The sequence below is a fragment of the Cryptotermes secundus genome, unplaced genomic scaffold (assembly GCF_002891405.2).
Source record: "Cryptotermes secundus unplaced genomic scaffold, Csec_1.0 scaffold1924, whole genome shotgun sequence".
Lineage (NCBI taxonomy): Eukaryota > Metazoa > Arthropoda > Insecta > Blattodea > Kalotermitidae > Cryptotermes > Cryptotermes secundus.
The window spans coordinates 66,844-79,386 of record NW_019737430.1 but is presented as its reverse complement, the minus strand read 5'-3'; the positions used below and the strand labels follow the sequence as shown (position 1 = coordinate 79,386).

At 37.5% G+C, this 12,543-nt stretch overlaps 2 protein-coding genes across 6 annotated transcripts in view; one reads left to right on the top strand and one right to left on the bottom strand.

The window, feature by feature from the left end:
* Positions 1-3,392, bottom strand: part of LOC111870453 (Fanconi anemia group D2 protein) — a 96,774-nt gene extending 93,382 nt beyond the window's left edge. For 4 of the 5 annotated variants that reach the window (XM_023862758.2, XM_023862759.2, XM_033753852.1 and 1 more), the window contains exon 1: positions 2,784-3,387. In XM_023862758.2, coding sequence (XP_023718526.1) covers positions 2,784-3,057 — 274 coding nt within the window. In that variant the 5' untranslated portion in view covers positions 3,058-3,387. Of the gene's footprint in view, positions 1-2,783 lie in introns of all 5 variants that reach the window. The other variant, XM_023862760.2, reaches the window with a different exon arrangement.
* LOC111870458 overlaps positions 1-11,835 on the top strand; it is a 24,367-nt gene extending 12,532 nt beyond the window's left edge. The window contains exons 2-3 of the mRNA XM_023862765.2: positions 7,890-7,942; positions 10,658-11,835. Coding sequence (XP_023718533.2) covers positions 10,737-11,486 — 750 coding nt within the window. The 5' untranslated portion in view covers positions 7,890-7,942; positions 10,658-10,736 and the 3' untranslated portion in view covers positions 11,487-11,835. The remainder of the gene's footprint in view (positions 1-7,889; positions 7,943-10,657) is intronic.
* Positions 11,836-12,543: the final 708 nt, after the last annotated feature.

The window sequence follows — 12,543 nt, the reverse complement described above, 5'->3', positions numbered from 1 at the left end:
TTGTTGCATGATTTGTATTTAAGTATAGCTTTGTATTGCAAGTGAATCATTCAGTGATTACATAAAATGAACTTAAATACCGATCTGTTGGTCTTAAAATTATGTAAAATCAATTTTAATATTTGGTATAAATTTTTATGTGCATATTTTAGTGCATATTTCAGAAGTTTTTCATGCATAAATGCATACATATATAAGGGATTATTAGGGCATAAAAATCCAGTCCCTAGTTATTACAGACTAAAATCTTCTGTGGACAGCAGAAGTATATGCTGATTACAAATTATATTTAAGGTACCACCTCTGCATTTGATGTTAAAAGGGTATGCAAATCATCCCATCTATACATCAACCCATAGTCCATGACTGAATTAAGCACGAGCCAGTGGGTGGTTAGTGGGCAAAGTCGTAAGTTTGCTTGGCTTGGTCTTTTCTCTGCAATGTTTGATCATGTTAGTCATCAGGCACAAGGACCACCTGAGATGGAAACCCTGATCCCTGTTCAAGTTTCTGGGGTGAAGCCTTATCTTGACAGCTGCCTTTATCAAGCAATCTATCTATCCTGTTGCTTTATCTAGTATGGTGGTGCTACTAAAGTCAATATTATGCTCTGTCACTATTAATTCCTCTGGCTAGTTCAAGCATGTGTGTATCATGTGCTCCTTATACCTGATCTCAATGTCCATTCATCTGTTGAAGATACACCTTGCCATACCCGCATGAGATGCAATATACACCTTAGACTTCATGCCTAGTTTTGTCTCTTACAGATCTATGAATACAGATATTTTTCTTCACAGGTATGTGAATTGTTTTAATGTTGCATTTAGTAAAAAGCCCACTGATTTTGTTGGAAACAGCTTGTTGATGTGGTATCATCTCTACGCCTAAACCTGCTGGCTTCTCCTTCTATGAAGAAGGGAATGCATGACATCATGGTTGCTGTATCCATCATGCCTGAAGGTCTATTTCAGGTGGATGATGTCTGTGTCTGGGCTATCACGATCACATATGGTCTTGGCCCACTGAATGAGTGTGTTTAGTACAACTTACATCTGTGACAGATGGTGTTCAGACTTTGCAAGAAAATAGAAATTTATATACATGGGTCTCCTCTACACAGTATTTTCCAGTAAGCCATTTTCTCTTCTGCTTACCATGACATCTACGAAAGATAGTGCCTTGTTCTGCTCCACATCCATAGTGAACTTCATGTTAAGGCAGATGGTGTTAATTTGTCAAAGGAAACCCTGAAGCAGGTAATGTATCATGCATATACATATACTATCCTGACAGCTTCTTGGCTGCCTAGCTGAAGTCCTGTTGTACGATTATTCCACATGAAGGTTGTCCATTATAGACAAAGGGGCAATCCCATGGCTATACCATTTGTTTGGTCACAGAACAAACTGTTGTAAAGAAAATATGTTGTGGTGATGACCCATCTGATGAGGGTTAAGATCTGCTTGTGGAAGTGTTTAATATCTTAACAGCATCCCTCCCTACACCAAATTCAGTATGGGAGTTGAGCAGAACCAGAAACTATATCTCTGAAGACAGGATGGCTCACTGGGACATATTGTACAGAGGAACCTATGTATACAGAGACCTCTGGCTTCACACGAAGTCTGAACACCATCAATCACAGAAGTCTTCAGTACCAAACAGTCTCATTCAATGGGCCAACACCAAATTAAATAAAGTGTGAGTGTTTATAAGTTTTTCGTGGGTTTTGTTAGTTGCCTTGTTGGAACTAAGGCCCACTTACCAGCCCTCTGATAGTCTCATGTTCCCCGATTGGGTAGTGCCCAAGACAACTACTACAAAGGTGAGGCTACATCATCGCCTGCCTCCTCTGAGTCACTAAAAAGCGATTCACAGCAAGCAGCTGCGTCTACCTTAACTTTTCTGTGAGCAGCTATGCCCACCTTAACTCCTCACCAGCGAGACGCTGCGGCCACCTTTACCCCACAGAGACCAAGAGAGATTTTTTGACTACAAGTGGCGACTAACGCGTGGCTCCCGCTCCCCATAAACCAACTGCTGCATTACATTCTGACAAAAAGGTTTGAACTGTGTCACAGCCATAAGCTTTGTGCTAGGAATTATGACCCTCATAGGTATGAATACTGATCCAGCTTTATTAATTATCATCATCACAGGCAAAACAGCCCTTTTAGAGCCACGGCCTTCTTTAAAAGATTCTACCAGATTTGTCATCTGTTTTTAACTTCTTTAGATTTCACAATAATTTTTTCCACAGAATAAGGTCATCGGCCTTGCATCAAACACCCAACCTAGAGGATTAAGTCTCTGTATTTATGTCACCCAGTCACAGGGTGGCCCAGTTATTAGCCCCCACCCCCCAACATCAAGTTCCCTTTGTCGCCTTCTACAACTCGCAGGGTTATGGTGGAGATATTCTAATCTGCCTCCACATGGCATTTTATTGGGTAACCCCAAATTGGAAAGAAAAGCGGGGTTAGCTCCAAATGCAAAATCTCCCCCCCCCCGGTATGTAACATCTAACCTTAGGTTAGACTGGGTTAACTTGGTTACATTATTGTACACCATGTAATCAAAATCTGTGCCTTTTGCCTCTTTAACCTCCCATTTTCACGCAGTCCTTTTCATTATCAACATACAGGTAACCTACAGCCGATCCGTTTTCCCCATAACATAATACAACCAAACTCCTTGATTTTAGCCCGCAATCGAACAATAGTATAATATAGCATAGCACAGCATATACCATAGTATAGTAGGTATAGTATAATACATACAGAGTAAATGTGGGCTCTCTCCTTGCTGGAATATGTAGCCTGCTTCTGTCACAACTTCTTCAAAGTATGAGCCAAAGCATCTAATACGGTTCAAATTTTTAGAAATATGATCATCAGTTCCATTCCTTTGTTGTGAAGATGTCACTGACGATAGCTGTAATGGTAAACTGTTCCGTCCACGGTCATTTTCATTTCCAGATTGATATTTCGGAGTGGAGGTTGTCACATGTGACGGAGTTGTGTTTCTAGGCGTTCTGGGCTTTCTCTTGTACATAATTAGAAAAACACTTTTATAAACTATAGAATCAGCAGTAGGTCCACAGGATCATACAGGTCGCCCTGCTTAATAAATACCACTTCAGCAGTTACAATATAATTACAATAACCACAGAACACCTACACAAACAACGCCGAACAAATTTACAACCGGCCTTTACGACTTTACGACCTTTACCACCAATACCACCAACACAACACCGACAAACACCACAATCACCTCTAATCTACAAATCTACAAGTCGCGAAACCCGCGAAAACGTGATACTGCTGCAACGGCTGCAACTGACATAGCACCTATGGAAACATGCGCAGTCGTCACTTGCGCATATCACTACTGCCATCTATATTCAGATGCACTCGCATTTTATGTATCATGATATTTAACTGCACCAATCAGATTGATTTCATTTCCGTTGGTGGATAAATTGTGCTTAGATATCTGCAGATATAATGGTATGTTATTTGCTAATTGATAAGTATGGATTTTGATTTGATGTCGTTTTCCAAGGAATTATCACGGTATGTCTATTTTAATCCGGTCTAGAAAATCGAGACTAACGGCCGTGGGGTTCCGGTGCGCTGACCACCTGACACCCTCTACCCGCAAAAGTTGGCACTAACTTCCCCGACAAGCGGCGGTCGCTCGGTCGGTATAGTGCTCCTACGGACTACAGGCCGAAGAGTTTGTTTTTTTATGTAATTTTAATATAAGATGTAATTCATTTTGTATATGTCTCTTAATCCAACGAAGAAACTAAGTTTAGCCTATGCCTGCATTAAATTTATTTAACGTAACCCCAAAATTTAGCACATGCCCCATGCTTTTAATGTTTACTGATGAATTATTTATAGGTTTTGAGGCAATACATTCTTCTCTTACAGGGCTCTGGTATGGACAAAAAAAGTCGAACTCTCCTTTACTATTGATTCTGCTATAATGCTGCACAATAAATATTTGTGCAGCAGACATTTCTTGGGGTGATTTTCCTACAGTTGAATGGGTACACCTCAACAGAGTGGCAGTTCTAAGTGTCTCTGATACTGCTTCACATTCACTCCCACAACCTCATGTTTCTTCGTTACATACCCCTTCCTTGGATTTTTTACACTCAGCTATAGTTCACAAATACTATATTCGTGTCGCACTTCCCACCAGAACCTACAGCAAGACACTGCTGCCCTCCGCTATAACACCTATAACACTTATTCCTACCCATGCAGACGATCCTTGAACTTACGTTCACCTGTCTGCAGTGCAGCCAACACCTGTGCACGGATCGAAACATAGGAAAAACGAATACAATGCAAATCTAATTGAAAAACCGCTGCCAAGACCAATAAAACAAAAATTACACAGACCCCAAGCACCACAAGACAAAGTGGGCCACTTTGCTTATTGCGAAAATGAAGCAAGGCAAATAACAAAACTGTTCAAAAACACGTAAATAAAAGCAGCCTTTCGGATTCAAAACACGATAAAATCCAACTAAACGTTACACACAGACTCAGGTTTCATTTTAATTATTGTATTGGGGTTCTACTCAGGTCTGTCTGGACGATGTAAATTTTCAGTCTATGAGTAGTTTCGCTATTGCCTAGTAGGTTCATTGCTAGTGCATTAGTGTGGTTTCCTAAGCTTCGTTAAGTATTTGGTATGCTGGGAAATTGTGGAGTAACTGTAGAATTGGAGGCTCCTCCAAGACTCAGCTCCATGAGTAAGAGTAAGTAGGCAAGTATTTGGTATTCCACTTTTTTATTTCACTGAGCACTGTGTTGATTTGTAGACCTTCATGAAACCTGTGGTTATTTATATACCAAGGTGCGTTCAGAATGGAACCGGAGAGTCTTGAATCGAAAGCGCTAGAGAATTTCAATGTTTGAATTTGAGGCTGCACCCCACAATTGAATTCCATAGGTCCATATGAGTTTCAGTACTGCTTGGCACAGGAGGAGTTAGCTTTATGTTTTTAGCGTTGATTTTCCGAGTAGCCAGTGCACTAATTTCGCTTTTTAGTTAAACTTTCTCTTTGTACTGATGTGCTTTACCCATGCCAGTCTTCTATTGAGATCTATGTCCACGCATTTCACGTTATTTTCCTTGGGTAGATCAACAATGCTCGTTTTCACTGACGGACAGATTTCGTTGCGTAGGGTGAGAGTAATGTGAGTGGATTTGCTTTAATTTATTTTAATTATCAATTTCTTCTCCCAATCGTCTTTATTATTGATGGTGGTTTGGAGTTGCATTGTGGCTTTCACTGGATCTTCATGTGTGGCTAAGATTTCTGAACCATCAGTGATGGTAGCAGGTGTTGATCTGTCTGATGTCGGGAGGTCGCTTGTATAGATAAAATATATAGGACAGGTCCTTCAGTTTTCCTTAAGGTGTTGAATTGGTTTCTAATTTTATTTGAAAGAGTCTATTAGTGAGATGTAATTATAATATTTTGTAATAGGTATGGGGGAGAATTATTCTTACTTTGAACAAGTGGCAAGGGTACCATAATTTATCAGACGTTTGTGCGATGCTTGTGAATGCGGCAAAAGCAGTATGTTTTTTTTTCTACAGCTCCTCTTATTAACTCTGCAATTCGATGTACTTGCCCTATGGTATTGTTATAACTCCTAAACAGCAAGCAATGGACCAAAGCGTATTTCATTTTTGAGAAGATCGTATTTATTGACCTATTCCACTTGCAATATGTTCCGATCCAACTCTTACGATTTAGCCATGGTAGGCGGTTGGAAAGTCTGTCAAATTGGGAAAATTATTACATGTTTTGGGTAATTGTTTAAACAATCTACAATTTTATTTTGGGAATAAAATAAACATAATTTTTGGATAGAGCAGTCTTTAGTCTTTCATTTTTATATAGAACGTGTAATATAAGATACACCATAAATCTTGAGTTATCAGCGATTACGTAAGAGGCTGCACAAATGTTACGCTAAGTGTTACTTACGGCGTCATTGTTACACATTGTTACTTACGGCTTCATTCCAGCGGACGTCATATCAGTGCGTCACGTGATACGCTTCCAGCTTGCCTATAGTATTGCGTCATCCACCAAACAGTGGAAGTGAATTAGCCATATCGCTCGCATTCATTAATGTAGTGTACCGCACAGTGTAGAACACACCGTACACACCGAACGTGTGTACGCCCAGACAAGAAACATACGCCACATTGCAAGTTTTATATATAGGATACATAGCGTGGCAATACCATACCAAATACCCACACACCATCAAACTTGTAAATCATTGAAAATGTGTCTTTGGACCTCATATGCCGGGCTTATTACCTAGAATTTCTGCAACAAGACGTATGCAACATACACGCCCAATTCTACACTGTAGCAGGATATCACTTTAAAATAAATTATTTCAGTTGGCATACAGATCCCTAACACTACATATATTTTTAATACTTTTAGTGTACTTTTAACATACCTTTAATATGTTTTAATAATATTTCAACATTTTATGTACAATCTTTATTCTATCTTTATTTTTATTCTTAATCATGTATTTGCTATTTTAATTATACACTAATCTGAGGCAAAGGTTTAATGTTAATATTTAATACGACGCGTTGCACCAATAAGGATCCGTATCGGTATTTCAATAACTATACGTATTCCTTCCTGATGATGGTCATGTATGGTCGAAACATGTTGCAGTAATAAAGATCTAAATGTAATACTGAAATATTTGTTGTGTTGACGGTAGCATAGTTCCTACATATTATACGGATAATTAATAATTATCTGAGACATACAACAAGATGCAACCAATGAAAAAAGTATGTATATTGGTTAATAAAATTGCACAGAAATTGTTCCTTACCGTTCATTATTTGTTTTACGGATACTGCCAAGCTTCTGAAAAAGATCGTTTCTGCAGTTTCAATACAAAACATGTTTTATAGTAATCACAACAGATAGTCAATTGTTTTGGTTGCTACGTATTAACTAGATGTTACCTGGTAACGAATTTTAACAATGAAAATAACGGTGAATGTGTTTCTACGCAGTATACGTTGCTACATCGAAGAGGGTGTTATAATTATTTTTATCCACTTCTTGCTCATCTCTTGTTATTGCGTTTCTACGAATAAATGTAAAAGTTCTCTTTTATATTCATAATTTGTCCCTTTCTAGCATGGTCGATTTTCCGTAATATCTTCTATTCGGTCATGTTCTCCCATTATACTTGTTACACTGCAATGATATGTGTAAAACTGTTCTATGATTTTTGCATATTTTGACATGACGCATTAAAGTCGTAACAATGGCTTCAGAAAAGATGTCCGACGCATTAAAGTCGTAACAATGGATCCAGAAAAGACGTCCGTTGCTAGGCAATAGTTTAGTAAACACGTTGTCAAGGAAATGACTACGCACACATCAATAAACGAATTCCTCGATACCGTGATTGATATGAGGGATGTGCCGGTATATAAGGACGACTAGTGAACTTTCATTGTTGTGATTCGTTACCAAGTAACGTCTAGTTAATAATCACCAACCGAAACAATTGGCTATTTGTTGTGTTCAGTATGAAAGAGGTTTTGTGTCTTTCGTGAGTTCAGAACAATATAATTGTCTACAGACTGAGTACTTCTTGATATTTAGAGTCGAACTTTGAGAGTGCAGAGAACGCTAGGTTCAGATTCAAGTGAACGGATAACAGCAGAAGCAGCAAAAGGAATAATCATTGCTAGAACGTGATAACACGTGATAGGACTGATAATTATCATTTTGCATCATCATTATGAATAAAGCTCTTGTGTGTATTTTATTCGGAGTTTTGGTGTGTTTGCAGCAGCAACTTGCTGAATCGCGCCATATCACCAATTGGAGTCGAAAAGAAAACAGGTAAAGATAAGAATTTAAACAAAATCATTCGATTAGTTTTATATTTGCTTCCTAAATTGATTATTATTAATAACTGTTTGTTTTAAGAATAATGATAATACATACAAGTTACAAGCTTATGGAATGCACGCTGCTGGATGCATTAAGTTTTATCTAAAGTTGCTCTTAAATCATTTCCTAAAGTGCAAATGAAGTCGGTACAAGACATTATATTTGTCGTAATTATGAAGTAAGACGGTCGTTATGTGATCAAATTCCTGCTGCATTTTTAAGAATGAAAATGAATATATTCTTTTTAGGCAAGAAAGTAATGTTGGAAATATTTCCGCTTTATACTCGTGCTTATCTTTTACGTTGCTCATAGTTAAGTTCAGCCAAGTGGGGCAACATCATGTATTATTATGTCATATCATGTGTTCATTTGTCTGAAAATCATGATCATACGGCGTTATTCTTGATTATCTTCCCTAGAGTAATACAACTTTTAGCCTAGATTTTGTACTTTAAGCAATCAATAGTATGTTTATGAGATCATCTTGCTGTCTTTGTGTCTGTATTTGCATTCCCCTTATCGTTTCTAGGCTATGGCTCAGTAAACATGTTCCCTCGGCAACAATACACACAACTATAGAATATTTTTTGGATCCGTGTATTCTATACGGACCGTGTCCTATCAATAAAACAGACTATTAGTTCTTCCCAAAACTTCTGTTTCTTGCTATTTTTGCCGAAAATAACTGAACACAAATGATAGCATTTCAAAATTGTAACAAACTTATCGATATATTCATAAATAGAGATATATAACGGATTTTAAGAATATAATGACTGCGTTTTAAAATAGGAAATAACTTTACTTTGACATTGAAAATAATGCGTACAAGGGAAAAAAGTAGCACCTATTACATAAAGGTGTTATGGAATATCACTCATAAAAACATCATTGCAGAGGCAAAGAAATGTATCTCTGTACCTGAAGTTTTCAATTTAAATGCGCTTCACCGCACCAATAACTACTAGTATGAGCTGTAATTAAATTTCTGCCTGTGAATTGTGTCATCGCGTGCTCTTGGAAGTAGATGCCAACCTTTCGGAGGACCACGCTGCTTCCATCATTATGTTTGAATACTGATTAGGGTTAGGGATGAGTTCAGGCTATGTAGGCACTTCAATCTTAATGACAAAGGCCCGTGTTCTTCCGCTTCAAGGACTACATGCTATTACAACCAAGAAGTACACAATCTAATTGGACAATCACTGCTGTAAGAAACCTTATAAATTTAAACAAAATCTTGCTTACATTCTTAATATGACCTCTTCTAATGCCACTCTTCAAATATTATATATTCAGAAAAGTTCAGACTCTTAAAAATAGAAGTATTAATCTTGTAACATGACGCCTGAACCCCGGAGGCAGCCGTTCCTAGGTAACGGCACGGTAAAAACTTTTCCGCGGCAATGGGTACGCACGAAACAATACAGGAACCTTTGGAAACGGTGCGGTCACCATGTCCCATGTATCTGCAATAATTACCCTCGTAGACGCAAAAAAAAATAAATAAATAAATAATAAATAACAATCAAAGCACTGAAAAATCTAAAATATATGATTTTACCGATCTGGCATATTATGATAAATTATTTCTAAGCAAAGATGCAAATATTTTTGCATTATTAGAGCTGAGGTTTCACAGTGTTGAGCATCAAGATATGGTCTTTCGGGATGTCACACTGTCCCTTCGGTGTAAAAGATGGAGATAGCATCTTCCTCCAAAATGTTGATACACAACTGCAAGTCAACTCTGCCCCACATTCCATAGGAAAGTACTTTTTAAGTTTAGATAAATAATTCTGACCGTATGTTTGACCACACTTTACTATTATCACCTCATTGCTACTGTTCCCTCAACAGCTACACAGTGTGACAGTTAAGTTCCCGAACTGAGGCCATAAGAAACCACACAAAAAGATAAATAATCATTAACACCATTACTCAATATATTCCCCGCCCGCCTCCGCCCGAAGTTTACATCGCTTATACGTACAACTAATCAAATGCCGAGAAAACGCTTCTTTCCGTATTGATGTTTTCGATCCAGCGTTAACGACGAGGAACAAAATGAGCACACATTTTTTCTTTATCAAATATTCGACTAATATCTTATGTACTGTCTCTTCATTGATCCCTGACATTTCTTTTAACATAAAAACACTTAAAGTTCAATCTTCGGCCAAACGCTTTTGAATAACTGCCGTCGATTCTTCTGTTCTAGAATTTGAAGGACGGCCTTTCCGTTCATGGTCATATAACGACTCTCACACTTCTTTGAACGCTTTATAGCAATCAATCACACACGCTTTCTATAAACATTCTTCACCGTACGCACTTTTCAACATTTCAAACGCTGCATTACCTGCTTTCTTTAATTTTACACAAAACAAAATCAATATTCTTTGTTCCACTTAAAAACTTTTGACAAGACGAAAAGACTAACTTTAACAAAACAATTGTAATCTTCATAGGCATCAACCAAACAAGTTGAAACTCGCACATCGTATATAGAACATTCTCTCTACCTAGTCCCGTTCATCCACGAGAAGTGGCATTAGTAGTATTACTGTAATAGCATCAGTTCTGGAACTTAATTGTCACACTGTGTATTAATCAGGAAAAATATAAGTATACATATGTGATCATGCTGTTTCTCTTCTTAGGGCACCAGCATCTTATCGATCCCATGCAGATCATTCTGGGCATGAATATGAAGTTAGAAGGCAAGTTGGCGTTAAACAGATGAATAATGAATACACACCTAATGAACAGTATGGTCATTTGAAGTCAGAATCTGCAGTTGCTGAACGAGAAGAAGAGTTAGAGAATCCAGAGGAAATCCCAGCTTCGTCGCTTTATAAAATACCTTGGCAAAAAAAAGTGCCAAAAAAATATCCAGAGAGTAAACAAAAACAAGATCCTAATCCCTCTTATCGTACTCAGTTTCCTTCTGGCACATCCCAGAAGTTACAAGAACCTATAAATAGACTAGGAATTCTTGGTGCTAGATCACATTCAAGAATAAGAAAGGCCCCATTTCACTCTACTAACGCCTTGAAAGTAGAAAGAAACGTTCCCAACCAGAAAGAAATTACATATAAAGGGGAAGGGAATCCATCAAAATGGAAACCTATTCGTGGTCATAAAATTGTTGGCGATTACAAATCACGAAATGAGAAAAAGACTTACAATCCACTGAATTCTGAAGAAGATACTCTTACCTACAAAATGAGGCGACAAGACGCTGAAGAAGAAGAAGAATCAGATCATTATATACCCATGCATAATGAAGATGGTGAAGATGGTGATGAAGAGAACCAAGTACCGTATTCTGCAAGGATAAATAATGATGCAAGAAGTTACAGACGTGGTAGCAGCTCTAGGTATTCTGAAAATGAGATAGATGACAATGAGAGAACAGAAAACATTATTCAATCTCGAATCGAGCACCTGAAGGACAGCGTAAGAAGAGAGCTGGCCAGGGAATTCTGATTGAAACCAAAAGGCTAGAGCCCTATCATACGGCAATGTTGCAGATGGTGATATTAAATGGATTCAGTTAGGGAAGTTTAGGAAGTCTTGACAGTATGAATATAAGGTAAAGATGTGCTAGAAATATTTGTTTATAGTAAAACAATACACAGTGAAGTCAGCGCAAAACTAAAATAAGTATTATTCAGTAATGAAATATGTTACAAGACTGAGCTTATCGATTTTCATATACGTGTAAGTCTGAATTTTGTATATGAATATAAATGTTTTTCTCAATTTTAAACATTTTTAAGTTGAACTTTATGTTTGCATATTGAATTTTGTTTTGAATAGAGTTAGTAAAAACGCGTTGTGGATGGTAAAATTATATACAACTTATTAAATGTGTAATTTCTAATAAATATATTGTGTTCCACTGCATCCCTTCTGTTCTAAGAATGTCGCATAGAACTTATGCTCTTGGAACCACGGCCCGTGAAATCTCTCTAATACAAGGTTATTCATAAGTCCGTGAAACATTTTGAAAATTTACAATAAATAAATTACGCAACGGATACCAAATTATATTATGCTGAAATAGAGATAAACTCACGAAGTTTTTTTTTTTTTCTTTCTTTTTTACGTAGTTCACTGGTGCTCAATGTGTCCAGCTTTGCTGATACGGCAGACATATATGCGATAATCCATTTCCTCCCACACTCGTGTCAGCATATCACGATTGATCAGAGCCACAACAGCGGTGGTACGGTTGTGAAGATCCCTGAGATTAGAAGGCAATTGAGATTTTTAAAAATACGTGGGTAGATTAATTCTCTATCGGCGTAAGTATTACCATGATCCGATGCATAGTTCATTTGTTGTGAATTTTTAAAATGTTTCACGGACTTATGAATAACCCTGTATTTAGCACACACTTCTTGATCATTTCCCGTCATCAAGTTTAGTTCTATTACTAAAAACATAACAGTCTTTCTGATAGTTTCCGGTAATGTTCTGAGATACCTTGTTCATTGCCATTATCCCCTGCTTTTTAATGGTCGGGTTCCATAGCTGTTTC